The 18,426-nt window shown below is 50.5% G+C and overlaps 1 protein-coding gene across 1 annotated transcript; it reads right to left on the reverse strand.

Moving 5' to 3' along the window:
• Positions 1–8: 8 nt before the first annotated feature.
• On the reverse strand, positions 9–6,659 carry PET117 (PET117 cytochrome c oxidase chaperone). The gene is made up of 2 exons (XM_067292633.1): positions 6,482–6,659; positions 9–158 (listed from the first exon to the last, which is right to left on the reverse strand). The coding sequence occupies exons 1-2, from the start codon at positions 6,575–6,577 to the stop codon at positions 9–11; spliced, it is 246 nt and encodes an 81-aa protein (XP_067148734.1). The 5' UTR covers positions 6,578–6,659.
• Between the last annotated feature and the right edge of the window lie 11,767 nt (positions 6,660–18,426).

The raw sequence follows: 18,426 nt of genomic DNA on the forward strand, positions 1-18,426 counted from the left end.
GACTGAGCCTAGGACTGCTGGGACCCTTTCTCCATTAGCATCTTGTCTCTTTCTTCTTCGAGCTGCTTCGTCAAAGCGATCTGCTCTTCTAAAAGGCGAATATTTTCCTCTTTCTGGCTTAGTCGCTCAAGGTCTCTGAGAACTCCTCTGTGCAGCCTCTGAAAATACAAGAGACGGGGTTCATCACAGCCTGTTTGATATTGAATATGCCTAATCTCCACCTGGGCTCTAATCCCTCTGGCAGCACTGTTAATCATACTGCCTTTGCAGATCTTCAGTTCTCTGCTGCCGTTAGCCATAGCCACTTTGGTGTCTGAATCTAAAACTACAGTAGTTGACATCTGATGTTGATAAGCTGATAGTAGCATGGCAAAAATACTTCATTTGTATTCACTTCAGATGGGTGCACTTACTGCGTGGTAAAGCTATTGAGCAAAGAAATGCTGTGTATCAGTAACTCCTACACTGTCCAGGAGGGAAACAATCTACAAGCCTGTTGCCTCTGCCCTCAAACTTTATGAAAATTGAGCCAATCTCTCCAAAACTTCTTTTCTGCTTGAAGAGAATTTGGTGGCAAATCAGAAATAATTTTAAGAAAAACTGCCATTTGCCTTATCCTGCTTCTTTCTGCTTATATCTTACTCTTAAAAAATACCTGGTAAGATGTTGCTAGAAGGCTGATAAAAGTCCCTAATGCGCTTATGCCAAGCTCTTGAAAAAGCAAGGCACTTAATTAAAAAAAATAACCTTTACCTAAAATGTTCATTAAAAAGGAAATGTGCAGTATCAACCAGCAGTTCTCAAACTGACCGGTGAGCCCCCAAAAGAGTTTGAAAAGCCCTAAAAAAATTCCAGCTGGTTTTGTTTCTCACTGCTACCTGAAAGTTTTCTTCACTCTGATAATCAAGAGAAATGCTTAACCTTAATTTCTTAACAACAGGAACAGGGGAATGAAAAACAAGTGAAACCCAAAGTGGTGACATAGATCAGGCTGGGGAAAAGAAAAGGGAGGCAGCGGATGGGAATCAATTGCTGTGCTGTAGACGCACATGTTTGGGGACAGCTAAGACAGCAGCAGTATGTGAAGGGAGAGGATGAGGAGGTTCGACCCAGGATGGAGAAGATGGCAAGACTGACACTAATTCTGGAAGAAAAGGTGACCCAAGCTGAGCGTTTAATCTACTTGAGCACTCTGTGCACGGGACAACACTCTGGCTGTGATCCTGCAAGCGAAAACTGCATAGACTGAACTCTGAAGGAAATATAGGGAAGAAATGACTGTGGTGCTTCTCAGATTTTGCGACTGGTCCTTTTCACCGTCTGCCCTGCAAATTCAGAGCCCGGTAAACTGCTAAACTGGAACTTTTTCAGTTCCTTATTATTATTTATATAAGCATCTGTGTGACAGAGGGGAGAAGAAAAAAAGGAGCAGAACTAGCTACAGGCTGCTGAGATGGCGTTCCCCAGCAATTTGAACCAACCTAAGCTGGTGTTGCTGTAGCCCCTCCATTCCCACGCTTTCCTCTGTGCTCGCAACGGTGCTCACCTGATCCCAGGGGTGAGCCAGCCCAGACAGATAAACAGTATAAAACAGCTCCTCTTTTTTTTTTTTTTCCTTCATAAAGAAGTCATACTCTGCTGATTTACCTGCCTGAACTGGCTCACCACGAGGTAAGGGTCAGTGCAAAGGAGGACGTGGCAACGTACAGCCCATGTCTGTTTGGCTTGAGCTCCTGGGGCAGGCGGTAGCTTTTAAATCTTTGGTCATTTACTAGATTTCAAAGCAGGAGTCATATGCTTATCAGAAGATATTATACGCGAGGTGAAAAATATTGTAACTGAGGAGAGAAACACTTAAAATGATTGTAACAAGCCAATACCGGCTCACATCTAAATCAAGCCCCGTGATCACAGTCACGTTTTAGCTCAGCTAAAGATCCGACTCTACGAAGCGTTATACACCTGCCTAATCTACCAACTGATATGCATATATATAAAACGTTCGGCCTGGAGACAGGAATGAGAAAGATTCACACGTACTAAGGCTAGTCACTGGACACTGGAGTTATGAATAAATTATTTAGCCTAACGACAAAAAAGATGAATAATGTATTTGATCTGTTTCAGTGATGCCAGAATGCACCTGCGAATAATTTATTTGAAAACTGACCCTGAAGTTATTTTAGAAGATACTTGTGATTATTATTTGACAAGTGCTCAAAGGGTTTTATTTTTCATCTAGAATACCAATAAGTGCGTATTTTTCCCCTGTTAAGATTAAAATAGGAATGTTTTGTTTAAGAAATACTTTATCTTGTTAAAAATGTACAGACACATATGTCAGCCAATAATCAAAGCTCTCTCTGGAAATTTATCTAATAAAAGGAGTTCCTTCCCATCAGCTTCAAACCACTGAATTCAGGTTACAAATTACTAATTACTAAGACAAAGCTCATAAACTAATTACTTCATTAGTACTCTTTAATAACAATAAAGGTGTGAGGAAATACTGTGTAACTGAACAATCACGCATCAAGAACATTAACCTTTTTCCTTCATAAAATGCAGCTATTCTGCAATCCTCCAGATGCTGAATACATTTCCTCCTAAAATGCACAGTTTGCAAAAGACACCTTTATAATTTTTGCCTCACGCATGACAAAGAGCTACAAAAAAGTTGTTCTTCCCCCCTTCTTCTATATGCAAAGGTTAGGCCTGTTTGTTTTCTGAATCAGTCTAGATAAATTTATGCAAGCTCAAATCAATTAATACCTGGAATATCAAATTATAAAAGTCAAAAGTTTGTTAATCTGCATAAAGATAAAACTGAAATAATCCCTACACCAGGTCTGAAGAATGTCCATGTTACTTATTTTCATTTCTTTATCTAAATAATTGGGTCCCTTGAACCTGAAGCCATTATTTCCCCATTTGAACATCAAGAGTTGTAAAAATAAAATTTCGGATTTCATTTGTAAAAGATAAGCTTTGAGCCCTATTGCTTCTGAATAGCGATAGTTTAACTGATTGCTCAGAACGAAGGATCAAGTGATCGGGCTTTGCTGCTGCAGCAGCATCTTGACTAATCCTAATACCCCTGTAACATAAACATGTAATCTGTGTCCAATTTAGCTTTTTGGGGTATCCTTCCTAATTCTAAAGAACTGTTTTGCTAAGCCATCCCCATATGTACAGGCCAGCCATCTCTGAAGTCATGCGTTGCATATATGTTGTCAGGAGGGAAAACAGGTCCCCGCATCCTCCCTTGCAGACGATATAGTAGCTTTCTTGTAGCCCTGCAACCCCTTTTCCCTCCCCAGAGTTCACAGAGGCTGTGTTAGGATGGACAGAAAATAACAGGTTACATTTTGTGCGCGGAAAGGGACAAAATTTTCAGTGATCTGTTTAAGAAGAACGAGGACACTGGATCTGTCCCCCAGAAACTCCAAAAAGCTTCTTCCACCCATTGACTTGTTCCTTTGACCCCTCCATCTCTAGGAAACCCAGCAAAATTGTCTGTCAGCAGCTTGACAGCAGTGATACTGATACCCGCCGCAGCAGTGATTACTCCCAGCCACGGGAGTGAAAGCTGCCCCTCACTGTCTGTAGGTTATCCAGCATTTGGAAAATACAGGATTTCATGAGGCAGAAGGTTGCAGAAGCGATCTCAGGTGTAACAACCAAAGCTCTTCAACGCTATCTTGCAAATGAAGCAGAGGTCAGCGTATTAGTAAGACCACTGCTGAAGAAGGCTTTTTGGAGCTCGGACAAACTGGATTGGGAAGGGAAGCTTTTTGTTCTGCTGGGAAGCCTGCTGCAACAACTACAGCAGGGAGCAACAGGAACATAAGGCAAAGGGCAGCAAGTCCCTGTTTTCTTCCTGATATTAACAGAGATATATGAACCAACCTGAGGGCATTAACCATATGGATTAATCTGCTGATCAACCACTCCTTTTTTTAGAGAAAGATTTTTTTTACACCTTGGAAGAATGCAAAGCTTCCAAGTTAAAAGCTCGCAATCCCACACTCTGGAGTCGCTTTTGTGCCCTTAACTTTTTTGCATGAGAGTTACAGTCCAGTCTTTCCCATACTGTTTTTGCCATGGGACTGGTATCTCGTGCAGTGCTCAGAACAGATCCTGACCAGGTATTCAGTATTTAGTTTCACATCCTGTGTTCAGCCTAATGCCCGAGGTGTTATTTACTTCGTGATACACAGATCCTGTGCTGGCAGTGTTACTCATTTCCTTGTGGACTTTTCTATGTCCGTTACCTCTACAGAAAATGAATGTTTTGTAAACGTGAATTTATTTTCAGAATCCCTCCATGAGATGAAGGAGTGATAGTAACCAAAGAAAGATCAAAGTCAAAAATATCCCTTAATTTTAGGTATCTCACTAAAACAGCAAGGGGTGACTTTTTTAAGAGCATTTGGTGTCCGGCACACCATGTGTTCGATGTACAGCTCCCATTTATTTCAGCTGTCGTTCATGAGCATTTAGCGCATGTTCCTGCCAGACCCTTGGTGGCTCAAGGCAGACACACTAAATTAACTAGGAATCACCTGCAAAAATTTGAGTTTAAGGGATTTACCCAGCATATATGTCAGGTCCAGCAGATGTGGAGCTGTTATCCCATCCACCAGTCCAAATAACAGACCAACCTCTCCTGTCTTGTTAGTGCCTGCTCCATCCAGTATGTTTTTCAGCTTCTGCAGCGAATTAAACTGCCTCTTTTCTTACACAGATGAGACTCATCCTCCAAGTTTCATCATTCTCAAGCACTGACAATGTCTTGAAGGGAAAAAATGGTGTTTGATCCTGTATTTAAAGAGTGTACAATAAAGCCCACACAAAGGCAGCTGAGTTGGAATAGGGATAGCACCCTAAACTCTGACATTTTGTAACTTCTGAGTACTTCAGACCTTTAATAATAGTAATTAAACAGCAGCTTTTTCATGTATATTTTCTAGATTTTTTTAAAGTAGTGAAGGGGGAAAAAATCAGATGTGTGCCCACATATTGACACTTATAGGGCTCTTCAGCAGGATCAGAATGTGTAAAGTCAATTCCCAATTCTGCCACATGCAACCTGTCCCTTCGGCAGTCACAGGACTTTTAGTTCTGGACAGGATTTCTTTGCATGTGAACTCACCATCGCCTGGCCTGACACTGGTGTCTGGGGGGTCTGTTGCACACAGGGTGTCTGCCAGGAATTATGTGACTTTTGTAAGCAATTTAATTACTATATGGTATTTTTGTTTGCCTTCATTCTGCCCGTCCTGCCGGAACAAGCCAACGAGAGCCGGGCAGGCCACATGGTGCAGAACAGTGCTGTTTGCCCTTTAGCGGAAGGTGTTTCTGGAGCTTCGGAAAAGCAGAGCGCACACACTGCCAGAGGGGCAAGGATCAGCAGCGGCACACGGCCAGACGAGGGAGAGCCCTGGGAATACCTCCAGGGCTGTGTCCTTCAGTCTACAGGGTGCAGGATTACATCCTTTCCGCATCATCTGCCTCTTGCTGCTGAGAAGGATGAGGAAAGCTCCTCCATTGAATCTTTCAGGCTTCACCTTAGACCACCTGGCTGCGTGGGGGGAGGAAAGGGGGCCTCGTTGCCCTGCAGGTGAATTCCCGGGAACGGGTAGGGAAGTGGGCGCAGGCCCTGCGGTTCACGCGGAGAAGCAAGCACATAAAAGGTGGGTTACAAGGCAGGAAAAGGTGGGGAAGGAGGTCGCTCGGGAAGAGAGATGTGCCAGGGGGAGAAGACGAGAAGCAGTGCTCCGAGTGAGCGACGCCGAGGCCGGCACACGTGTTGGGGCCAGATGCCAGGGAAAAACCACAGGGCCTGGCTCCGGCTGGAGCACAGGACTCTGCCAGGCCTGAGCGGGGCCCATCTTCAGCTGAGGGGCAGGGGCACAAGAGGCAGCGGGAGGCAGGGCCCAGGGCTGGGCAGGCAGAGAGGCTGGGGCAGAGCGAGCTGCAGGTGAGGCACAGGGCGGGCATGGGCAGGCTCCAGGGGGCGGGGCTCCAGCCGAGGGGCGGGGCTCTGGCCTGAGACCTCGGATCAGGTCACAGAGACATGGGCAGGGTTATGAGCGCCTGGGGGCGGGGCCCCAGCCGAGGGGCGGGGCTCTGGCCTGAGACCTCGGGTCACGTCATGGGGACATGGGCAGGGCCATGACCCCCTGTGGGCGGGGCTCCAACCGAGGGGCGGGGCTCTAGCCTGAGACCTCGGGTCAGGTCACCGGGAGAGGGGCGGGGCCATGACCCCCCTGTGGGCGGGCTCAGAGGATGCCCCCGCTGAGGGGCGGGGCAGGCGGGCGTCGGCCCGAGGGGGAGGTGCCGGCCGCGGTGGTGGGCGTGGCCCGGGGGAAGGGGCCGTTGGCGGCGGTTGGCAGGGGCGGGGCCGCCGCTTGCCCCCCCCCTCTTTCCCCTCCCCCCCCCCCCGCCGCGGCAGGGCTGGGCCGCGCGCGCCGCTCACCTCCCTCTCCCGCCGCTGCTGGACGTGCACGGCGGTCACGGTGACGGCCGAGAGCACCACGGAGACAGCCAGCGCCACCCGGGAGCCCCTCGACATCGCCGCCGCGTTCCCCGGCCCGTGGCGCGCGGGCGGCCGTTGCCAGCGCGTGCCGGAGCCGCCTGCTCGCCGCTGGTGGGCCGGGCCGGGCCGGGCGGGGAGCGGGGGGGGAGGCAGGCGGGCAGGCAGGCAGGCACGCCCCGCCAGCCGCGCGCGGAGCGCATCGAGCCGCCGCCTCCCAGGCGAGAGCAACAGAAGGCCGATGGGGGGGCTGGGGGCGGGCGAAGCGAGGCCCGGCGCCCGCAGAGGGGTGCGGAGGGACGCCGCGGCCGGGGTCCTCGGCGCCGAGGGGAGCGGGCGAGGCCCCAAACCCGCCTGGGGCCTTTCCCCCCGCTTCACGCGAGCCGCGCCGGGGCTCTCCTCCGCGCTGGCTCCGTCCCTTCGTCCTGCGGCCTCTGGGTCGGCTCCCCCAGGCGGAGTCAGGAGACCCCGCTGCGTTTTGTCGCCCTTCGGCTGCCGCTCCTTGGCGTCCCCTGCCTGTCCTCCGAGGGACGCTGCTTGGCCACGAGGTCCCCCGCCCTGGCTGCGACCGTCCCAAGGTCTTCTCCGGCCTTGAAACAGTCTTGCTCTCTTGAGCTGCAGCGTTTTTGTGTGCCCCCACCGCTAACAGCCCCGTTCCCAGGCTGGAGGGCGCCGTCCCCAGAGCAGGTGGGGCAGGAGAGGACACAGGCAGGGCTCTGGCGTGCCCATGGACACGGGCTGAGACGAAGCCAGCTGAAGTCGCTGTTGTCCTGGCCTCTCTGCCCTGCACCTCCAGCAGTCCTTGCCACCTCCTCGCTGAGGCTGAGCTCTGATCCGCACGTGAATTGGTTCCTGGAGCCCCACAGGTTTCCACCCAGTGTTTCTAGGTAAAACCCCTCTGTTTTGGATACAGAAGTGCCTCTCGGGAGGGAGCAGCAACTGCCTGGGAGTCACAGCCAGCTCCAGCTGGCTGAAGGAGAGCCAGGGCCCCGGCCGCCTCTGCTGCACAACACCCTGCAAGGCAGGATGGTGCTAAAATGCCACCTAAGCTGAGGTGTGACACATTTGCCCATCAGTCACGATCGAAAAATGACGGCAGAAATGATGTCCTGTTGCCACTGCAGCCAGTGCTCATTTACGCAAACCCTTACTAAATTGCCAGTGAGTTTTAACAAATGCGGTGAGTTGAGTTTTTACAGGAGAATTGGCATCGTACCATAGTGGGAAACTTTCTCTCTTCTGACCAGAGATGCTGGTGTGGGCTGCTTAAAAAAAAAAAAAAAAAAAGGGTATTTGCCCCATTAACACTGCTGTTGTGGAGAGTCCACTGAAGAAGGGAGCGTGGCCAGCTGGTCTGATGCCTCTGTCTTTCAGGAGGGGACATTTTCTGGGGCTTTCTTCTGGAGTGTGCTTGCATTTCCAATGCAGTTGCAGCTCTGAAAAACAAACAAAAGGAGATTTCTCTGGAATTCAAGAAAGATCTTTTGCTTTTATTGCATGAAGACCTCCAGTTCTGCACTTTCCTTGCCCAGAAAACCCAAATTGCATAGGACAAGCAGCTGGAGAAAGCAGCTCTTCAATTGTTTGTTTTTTTCTCATTGTTCGGTGTGTGGCCGTAGGCCTCATGTTTGGCAGTTTTTCGTGCTCTGAAGACAGCGTTATTCCTCTCCCTGTGGGCTTTTCGCTGGCACCTCCTCACTAGAGCACTGGAGTGCTTTACAGGCAGAGAAAAATTTATGTTCCCAGTGCTCCTGTGTGAGAGCAACAGATGGTTATCATGAATTACTTTGGTCCACCATGTTTGGATGCTCAGTCTGGGAGACTTGGGACTTCTTTTTTCAGAGCATTTTTACCCTGTGACATTTAAAAGCGAAGCTCCCTCTGGCCATGGTGGAGCATTCAGAGGTTCAGGTCGGAATCCCCCAAAGTGAGGAACACTTGGGCAGTCGCTCTCTGCTACATTATGATACAAGTAAGCAAGTCAGGGGTGCAGCAGAGCCATTTTGGTGACTCTTGTGAATGTATCAAGCCAAAGGATGTGTAGTGGGGAGGTGGGATATACCACGAGGTCTGTAAAATCCTGAAGGATGTGAGGGAACAGTCATTCACAATTTGCCACAATATGATGGGAACCAGCTTCAGGTAGGAAGCTTAAATCAAGCAAAAAGAAGTACTTTTTTCCACACCATGAACAAGTTATTTGTCGAATTCATTGTCCCAGATAGTGCAGAGGCTAAACTTATCTACAGATTCAGACAGGAATTGAACAAATTCATGGAGTACCATTGATGTCTGGATGCTGCTTTTCTGCCATGAATTCCTTAAAGGGCAAATTAACTGGAAGGTGGGAGGTCTGTTTTGAGAGCTACAGTCTTATTTCTGATTCCTTCCTGTACTTTTTCTCCAAGCATGTGCTACTGGTTGCTGGCAGGCAAGGACTTTCAGGCTCGTGGGTACCACAGTCCCTTTCTCAAACACAAGCTCGGATGTTTCCAGGTAGAAGGGGATATTGAAATGCATCCAAATATTTTCCAGGAAAGGCTGGAATACAGGAGCTTTGGTAACGTTAATGGGAACAGTTACTGCAAGGAGATGGTTGGGTCATGTCCCTAGTCCAGTCGTGAGTGAAAGAGGAACGCCTAATGTGTGAAGCCATTCCCTCTTCATTATAATCATCTTTATCTGTCTGCTGAACGAATGCGATTAAAATGAAAGGTGAAATCAGTGGGAATGATAACAATTCAATTTAGTAGAATAGTTTTGCTCGCGTCAGTGTATTGACTATTGTTAAGACTTATGCATAAGTGCTTGTACCGTAGCCAAGGCCACTGGAGTGCCAAGAGCAGGGATGAGCCAGATGCATAGCAGATGTGAGCCAGCAGAGCACCCTTGGCAGCCAGCGAAGGACACAGTTCACACCAGCTGGAAGCTGGGAGCCTTTTCCCAAACCCAGGATTAGTCACGTGAAGGACTGAAATCCCAGGCAGATAGTAAACGTTCAGGCTATGGTTTCACAACAGGGATTTTTTTTCTCTTTTCATTTGCTTCCCTTTCCTCCCTATGGCTAGGGCTTGCTGGAGTGCTCACACTCTTGCCATTCAGCCTGCTGTTGTCCTGCTCTCCTGCTTTGGACGGTTGTCCCCTTGCTATGCTGATTCTGGGAGGTGACCCAATGGGAAACTGAGCTGTGGACCAGATTGGCAGCTGGATCTGGCTTAAAACCCTGCGACAACAATGAGGAAAAGCCTGCTTTCCTTTCTTTGAGAAACTGTTTTCTAGCTGAATCATATTTGCAGCCTGGCACAGCCAAAGGGGTGTTGCAGAGTGAGGGACATGTGGGAGGGAGGCAGGAATACCCAACGGTGATGCTGCTGGTGAAAGCCTTTCACCTGGAGATTGGCAGAAGGACGAGAGAGGGTGAGATTTTGGAGTTTGCCGCTATGAATGCGGACTTAACTGCCCAAGACCTGTTGCAAAGATGTTTGCAGGACCTGTGAAGCCAGTGGGGTGTGTGGCAGCTGGCAAAGTGACGGAAACTTCTTGCAAGGAGACAAACCATGTTGCTGATGCTCTCGATCAAGAGAGTGAGACAAAGGTGGAGCTTGTGCTGAGGAAAATGTGGCTCAAGAGGGCCTTTTTCTTCTGGTTTCTCTGCACATGAGGTTTCCTCAAATAAGCACTTTGGCTGTTAATAGCTGGTTCCCAGCATTCTGTGTCCTTATCTTTCTTTGATGTCCTCTTTCCTGTGTCTTGGCTCCCCCTTCACTAACCTGGGCATAGCGACCTGTGGCATCTCATGGAGAAGGCATAAAGAGTCGGTCAGTAAGGGGTTTACTCACATGTGATGAGGACTGTAAAAAAGCAAAATAAAGGCCATTTATCTCCTGGGCAAATAGCTCAGATCTCTAGAGTCACCTTGGCTAATCCACCTGAAGTCAATGCTGAAGAGACATTTTTAGCCTGATTTCCTAAGAAAATGAAGCTTATGCAAACTCTGTCCCTCATTCCCCCCCCTTCCCTTCATGCTGTACACGGATGTCTGTCCTTAATAAGCCTCTCTCGCAGTTTACCTTATCCTTTCTAGCAGTCTCTGTGTCAGTCAGTCTTCGTTAGGTGTTTGCCCTGGAGAGCTGAGCTGAGCGGAGCTGCTCCCAGCAGGGTTCCCGGCACGCGGGCACCGGGCCGCTATTGCGCACCTGGCCAGATGCCACCGGGGGGCTGCATGTCCGGCGGTGCGCGTCCGTGTGTACAGTCTGCGCAAAGTCTCGGGATACTAAGTGGAACAAAAAGAAGAAACTATCGAGGAGAGGAGCATGCCGTTCCTACCGTTATCATCACTGATTTTTTTCTTATCGGAGTACAAGTACAAATAACAGTGCTGCCTTTAGGTGTTTTTTTTCTCACGACAATGCCTTTTCCACTTAAAAAGAAATAATCATTTATCCCCCCTGCTTCCCTGCGCGGTTGTAGACCTGTCAGATTACGGCACCGCAGATACCATTCAAATGAAACCTACCTCACCAGACAGTAAAATTTTCCTTTCACATTTGGTAGGGGGTGGCATTGTCAATATTTGGGTAATTCAAAAACTTGAGAAAAAATGTAAATGTGTTAAAGGGTTTGTGTCCCTCCTCCAAAATTAAGGGGCAGGGCAGCTGAGGGCTTCTGCATGTGAAGAGGCATGAAAAATAACTTGAATGAGTGAAGTGCATGTATTTAAAAGACATTATTTCGACTGGATCAGCCGCCTCTCCCAACAGTCGGGAGCATTCTTAACTTGGGTTACTTGCATTTGCTGCCAGCATGAATTAAATGAACACCACCGTAATTTATTTATTATTATTCCTGCAGGGGCTTCATGAGCCTCTCTGATCCGCTCTCACAAGCAATTCAGATGAATTTTGCTGCATGTCCCATGTGGACAAGCCACAGGGCCTCCAACAAATCTTCCAAGGAAACCTGAGGGAAGCGAGTCTAATACTCCTGAAATTCCAGCGACGAAAAAAAGAGAGAAAAAGGGGGGGCGGGGAGAAAGGAAGCCTTTTTTTATCCTCTTGAAAGAGCAAAAAGCACATGTTTCCAAACCGTTCCTTTCCTTTATAAACCAGCTTGTAAAACAGTTACTTTTGATTTTAATTTGCCTGTGCACTTCCTCCTTCGAGCGGGGAGGGCAGAAACCCTGGAAAGCCGGTGCGAAATCCTTGCCAGCTCTATAGCCCGGTGACGTCTGGTTACACGTTAGCCAGCGAGCCTGGGGCCCGGCCGTTAGCAGCAGGTTACCTCCAGGCAAACTAAGGTGTGGACTCCCAACGCAGTGCCTACACAGTGGCCTTGCTTCGCCCCGGGGACAGAGGGTGCCCAGGAGCCGTCCCGCGGGAGTTTCCCACCCTGGCACACGTGCCCTGAGCTGCTTCGCTGCCCCAGGGCCTCCGTTGGGAATGGACGGAGCGATGGGGGTGCTCGGGGTGTCCCAGGGCTCGGTGCGCCCCAGGGCTCGGTGCCAGCCCTCCGTCTTGTTCCTGCTTTGCTCCTTCTCGCCCTTCCCCACACCCTCGCTGCTGAAGCGAGGGTCTGGCCTCAGGAGCTAATGCCCAGCTCCCTCCCGAACGTGCTCCCTGGGAGCAAGCACAGGAGGTTGAAACGCAGGCTCAGGCCAAAGTCTAGCAGTGTCGTAGCAAGAGGAGGATGTAAAAACAGCACTTTATAATTATATTGGTGGCAATTTCACAGAACCTTGTCCAGGACAGAAAGAGGGGCAGATATCGCAGCAGTATTGTTGGGAATCTGTTGCAGCCAGAGCCGCTGAAAGGCACGCTTTATCTGGTAAACATCGTAAAAGGCAGCGGTGATAAAAACCCTGGTGCCAAAACGTTGGTGAAGTCATTCTGAAAGCAATTACCCAGGCACTTACCTTGCATGACAAAGGTAACCCTGCCCGAAAGCCCGAGCTGCTGCCTCCCCGCTGCACCGCAGGGAAGATGTGCAAGGCCTGGGTGCAGCACCCAGCCCCAGTGCCTGTCCGAGGTGAGCTGGGGCCCCCTGACACCCAGCTCCCTGCTTCCAGAGGTTACCCCAAGGAGGAGAAGGCTTCCCTTGGGCCATGGAGTTGTTTGGAGTCATCCCCCACCCCAATGAGGCTGAAGCTGTCCATCTCGCTGTGGCGGTGGGTTGGCTGCTGCTTCAGCCCAGCTCCCCCTCCTTGGAGCTTCTTTTCTTTTCCTTGGAGTTTCTTTCACTTCTTCTGACCCCAGGGATGAAACTTCAGGGACCTGCACATGAAGTTTTTTGGGGTGGGCACCAGCGAGAGGCCTCATCTCCATCCATGGAGTCAGTGTGATGTGAGGGTGCTTCCAGGGAGATGTGAGAGCAGCAGCCAGCAGAATGAGGGCTCCTGCTGTCCTGTCTTCCCTGTGCCGTGTGGCCGTGTGAGGTTGCAAATGCAGCTGTCTGGTGGAAAATGAGTTATCTTAGGGCCTGAGCCGACCCTGGATCATGCTGTTGCTGGAGAGGATGGTCCTGTCGTGTGTCTCCCCCCCCCCCCCCCCCGGACTGTCTGTTCTGTGGCGTTGCGAATGACGGTGCGGCCATGCGGGAAAAGGCGAGAGGAAAGCAGAAGTCAGGGTTTGTCCTCGGCTGGACGGGCAGCGAGGAGGCAGAGCCACTCTTGGGTGCTGCACTCAGCACTCAGTGCTGCCTGTCAAATTGCGGCCATAGGAAAGGAAGCTTGGCTGGAAATGGCCCCAGTGAGATCTTGGGGTGATTTTATAGACAGCGGGTGTGTAGCCTGATGGTTAACTCATTCTGGGCAGGTTTAAACACATGCATCTGCCTTAGTGAGACTCCCTGGGAGCAACGCTGGCTTCCCTGGCCGGGAGCCTGGCCCTGCCTCTGCTCCAGTGCAGGCAGGGGACTGGCAGCACCAGGGCAGGCAATGGGAAAGGCCCATCTCTACCATAGCAGCTGTTGCATGGGGATCAGCCAGTCCAGCCCATACTCTGGCCCAGCTCAGACCTGAGTTGTGCTCACATTGGCACCAGCAGTGCCAATGACCGAGGCGCTCCTGGCTCCGACGATTGTCCCCTTCGCTGCAAACCAGGCTGAGGAGCTGAGGGGAGTCCAGATGGATCTCTTCTCCTCTTCCTCCTGCTGTAGAAATCTCCAGGGAGCTGTGGTGCCAGGGCTCTTTGCTGTGGGTGGCAGGATGGTACCTGAGCACCTGAGCCCAACCCACGACAGTTATTTCTTCCTCCAGCTCAGCACTGTCTCTCTAAGCCTCTCTCACCGCTCATTTGCACTATTAACCTTCACGCTTACCCAAAATGAAATGAATGGCACAGGTAGCACCTACCACCCACTTGACCCACTCTTGAAAGTTGACTCCTATCTGTTTGAAACAGTAAAGAAATGCAGCTGACCCATATGCATACAATAGTTTTTATTGCAGCTGGTCGTCTAACAGGAATGAGGAAGTCTCCTCGTAGCTTCGGAGATGCTATTTGTCCTTTGGAGATGAGGATTTTCTACCAGACAAAGTCTGAGCTTGAAGGGGGATGCCAGAGCTTGTACCGCTTGCAGGAGAGGTTAAAATGCAGCTGTTTAAGAAAACATGGTCCCATGCAGCCCCTGGTGCAGTGTAAAACAGCTCATTGGGGCATATGAGTTGCAGGAAGCAGGGATTTTAAATGTGTTTTGAAAATGCTCTTGTTACTATCTGACTAGTTAGGTCAGATCCCAGTTCCAGCTAATCCAGCCTTTTTCTTCCAGCACCAGCCTTTTCAGAAAGATGTTTCCCAAGCAAGCTGGGCAGTTGCCAGCTCCCTGGCAAAGTTGTTTCCTAATCCTGGATAAAATAGTGTGGCCACAGCCAGCTGATGGGACAGGCTGGAGTGATGCATCACTGGCTTGCTCTTCAACATGGATTTGCACTTCTTGTTTGGACCCTCAGCCTCCGTGAGAACTTGCAACGGTGAGCTGCACATGCTAATGGTAAGGAAAGTGTGTCCTGTTCCAGCATGTTGCCTTTCACTTGCATGGATTATCCCTTTTGAAACAAGCAGCCATCAAGCAGCAAAATGGGAACAACATAAAAGAGCCAGTGAGCTTGGGGGAGTGCTGGGAGTTGATAATGTGATAAGGAAAACATCTCACTCCAGAATAAGGTCAGTAAAGGCACACGGTTTCCATGCTATGGCTATATCACCTAGAGTAGCCTTCACCCTGCTTTTAAATGGTGGCTGTAATCCCCTTGGGAGACAGAGTCAGACTCACAGATATGGGAGCTTTGTGGGTATCAACACCTGCTCCAGCCGGACCCTGCCTGACTAAAGCTTTCCATGCCCACCTGTGGGACTCAGCTCCTTCCAACTTGCCAGAGTGAATCCAAAAGCCAAATGAGACCAACTCTGCCACCAGTCCATACAATCAAAAAGCACATCCCTCAATCAAATAAGATGGGAGAAGAGCCATGATCCCACCCCAAGTTACCCAAAGAGCCTCATGGATGGAGCATAATGCATGAATGTCACATCTTTCCAGAGCGGACAGTCATTCATCAGAAGGAGAAAGCTATCCAACGCAGCACTACACAGAGCAGCAAACTTGCCAAGCATGCAGTCAACAGGAACAATTTCATACCACATGATGAGCAAGATTGTCATTGAGGGCATCAATACCTCTTTGGGGGTGAAATCAGCAGAAGAACATGAACAGATGCACTCTGATGTCTTTGCAGTTCACATGGCTGTCTGGTTTGGTTGGTATGTAGATGTCGCCTGTGAAAATGTCGCATAAACTACAGGGAGTGAGGAACCATCGGAAAGTGGTTGCTTGAGGAGCTGGTGGGGCCCTTGCTGGTGTGCATTTGGCTTTTGAAGGTTAGCCACTATGTGGATCTGCTGAAGTCTAATAAAGGTCGTGCACATGATGTATTTTTAAGCACCGTGGGAACATTAATATGGAGTAGCTTTCTATCCTCTACTTGGCTACCTATTTGCATGAAACTTCTGGGGTTTGAATACTTTTGTGACCTCTACTATTTTTATCAAATTTGGTAGGCATGCACCAAAGTTCCTGGAGAGGAAGCCCTGGACAGACTGTGTGATCACATAAATCGCAGGAAACCAAGGAAAAAAATATTGCAGAAGGGAAGCTGGGCAGAGTGAGTGAATGTGGGGAAAGGGCTTCAGAGAACCGTAAGAGAAAGATGCTAATAGAGTCCTGTCTCTATGACAAAGAGGTCCTTGCAGTGCACAAGTCTCCAGTGCTCAGAGCTCTGCTAAAGTCCTTACCAGAACAGCCCCTGCCGCAAACCTGGATTGGGATAGCTTTCGAAACTGGTTCACCCCATCCTTCCTCAGCAAAGTTCTCTGTTACAACATGAGCCTGCCATCACACGCAGCTGCTCTGTCTTCAGCAGAGGAGAAGCCATGAGCTTGTCGCCCAAGTCTCCTGCTCAGAAATGCTGCATGCAGCCAACGGAGATCTCTTACTGGAGACTGGGCTCACTCTAGCCAAGGTGTCTCATTGAAGCCAGTAGGTCTAATGCATCAGCTGGGCTTCCCAGGGGCGGCTGAGTCCTGGGGGCCCCGGGGAGACCTGTGCAGGAGGCTGCCATTTCCCCGGGGGATGGCGCGGGAGGAAAGCGGGACTCAGAGGAGCCGCTGGGAGCGGCTGGGGAACCTGGTTGCCCCGAGGGAGCAGAGCTGCAGCGAGTGGGCGGCCTGAGAGACAGCGCCAAGCTGGGAGCGGGGAGTGGGAAGGAACCGGAGGTATCGGTGAAGAAAGACAGGGAGACGCTGGGAGTGGCAGGAGATGTGGGAGGCGAGGAGACAGGAGCCCGGTGAGTCAGTGCGGTGGGGTGCTTTGAAACCCAGCAGGGAAGCACACGTCGTTCAAGTTCTGCCACAGCCTGAGGAGCCATTTCCCCCTAGCTGGCACCTTCGCCAGCCCTTTCTTGCTGCCCAGCCAAGGAAAGCAGGTTGCCCTCCAAACTGGGGAAACTCATGGAGCCACTGCCCTCTCCTTCATAGGTACATTGGCGTTGAGCCATGCTGGCTCCATCCGCTGCAATGAAGTGATTCCTGATGTAACCAGGGGAACTGCCAATATCTGGCTTGGGAGCAGATGTTCAATGTCCAGGATTTGGCCCTGTGGCCAAAGGCAGCTTTGTGCTAAGGGAGATGTTGCACAGTCATGACCAAGGCTGTAGCTTTGCTCTGGTACCCTCTGCTGCCCCCAGCAGCACTCAAATCCTGGTGATTATGGGCCTGTATTCACCCAAACACTGGCTCCATACTTTGAGTCCAGAGGATGAGGGGTATGGACTTGTTCATGGTGGATGCCCAATACACTGTGGCAATGGTGCAGTGGGGGAGCTTGTGGCTCCTCCTGGAGAAGGTGCTCTTGAAGGTGGTGGCAACCCATCTGGCAGCAGAGTTTGCTCCCTGGGCTCTCTCAGTCTTCATGACCCTGGGACAGAAGTGTTGAACACACATTTGGCTGGACTGATCCGAGGGGCACAGAGGCGCAAATGCAGAGCCAAAGCAAACTGAATCCACTTGCTCCCCAAGCCGCTGCATTGCCTTTTCGGTTCAGTTATGCTGGATCTGCCCCACCACTACATCCACCTCCGAGCATCTCATCCCAAGAAATGCCCAGTGCCAGCCAGAGAGCGGCTACAGTCATCCTGGTGTGTCGACTTGGAGAAGTTGCTCAGCGCCAGCACAGCCCCCAGGCGAAGGCACGGGGCACCGGGCACAAGTTAAGACTGAGCTCCCGGGGATCTGGGCACACTCCTCTAATGAAGGCTGCAACACCGCTGTGGCTGGTGTGTGCTCACACGCACCTACCGAAACTGAGCTGAGTCACCCTGAATGCTTCAGACGTGTGATGGGGCGTAGGGCAAAATCAGAGCGGGGTGGGGTGAACAGGTTCATCCCCCCAAATCACATCAGCTCTTTAGAGGTAAGCGCTCAGCATTGAGACAAAGATTAGAAATCCAGGTAAAAGGAAGGTGGGGACTGGAAGTAACTTATACTCAGGTTGATGTTTTTTTCTTAAAGCAAGGGGATCTTCCCTATATGCTCTGCCCTGGGTTTTCAAGCTGTGGTCCTTAGAAGTCTCTGTGATCTTTCTGGCAAGATCGATTAAAGCCAGGCAATTCTCAACAGATTAAAATACACTATACAGCATGCTGGACCACCACAGGATAGTCCAGGGAGGCAGCAGGTTGGAAAAGGTTACAGATGAAACGCTCTCCCTTGTCCCAGCTTCCACTGACTGCAGCATGGGTGTTTTCCTCCCGAGACCCCCTTCCCTCAGCTGCAGCCCAAGGCCAGGTCCTCATGGCCCTTCCAGCTGCTTTGCATTCCTGTGCCAAACCAGGTGGAGACCCAAGTTAAACTGGCAATGTGAAGGCTCACTCAGGACAGGAGCATTTCCATGATGTGGCCAGGCTGTGAGCCCAGGGCTCCCGGTGGCTTCATGGCATGCTGTTTCATGCACTCTGCAAACCTCAGCAGATGAAGATTTGCCTTCCCAGGGATATGAAGTTATGGCTTCTCCCACAGAGCCAAGCATAGTCCATAAACTTGCACGAATCCACTTATCTGGGCTCTGCTAGGAGCTAGAGACCAAAGACTCCACATTGGATGGAGCCATCCAGGGTCTTGTCTTCATCCAGTCCTGTTTGGCTCAAATTGACTGGAAAACACTTGAGAAGGAGCACTGAGTGACTTGCTGGCCCTGTGCTCTCAGCCCAGCCCTTACCTCATGAGTGGGACACCGCCATGTGGCTCCCGCGGGTTGTCCATGCTGGTGTCCCTCCATTTCTGCTCGGGGTGGTGATGTCAGAGCAATGCAGCTGGATGATCAAGTTGTCGCCTCATCCC

This window comes from Apteryx mantelli, chromosome 3 (assembly GCF_036417845.1).
Source record: "Apteryx mantelli isolate bAptMan1 chromosome 3, bAptMan1.hap1, whole genome shotgun sequence".
Classification (NCBI taxonomy): domain Eukaryota; kingdom Metazoa; phylum Chordata; class Aves; order Apterygiformes; family Apterygidae; genus Apteryx; species Apteryx mantelli.

Excerpts from the sequence above, each read along its gene's own strand:
- PET117 (XM_067292633.1), bottom strand. The coding sequence starts at position 6,577 with ATGTCGAGGGGCTCCCGGGTGGCGCTGGCTGTCTCCGTGGTGCTCTCG. Across the intron at positions 159-6,481 it reads AGCAGCGGCGGGAGAGGGAG|AGGCTGCACAGAGGAGTTCT; the intron begins GTGAGCGGCGCG and ends TTGTATTTTCAG.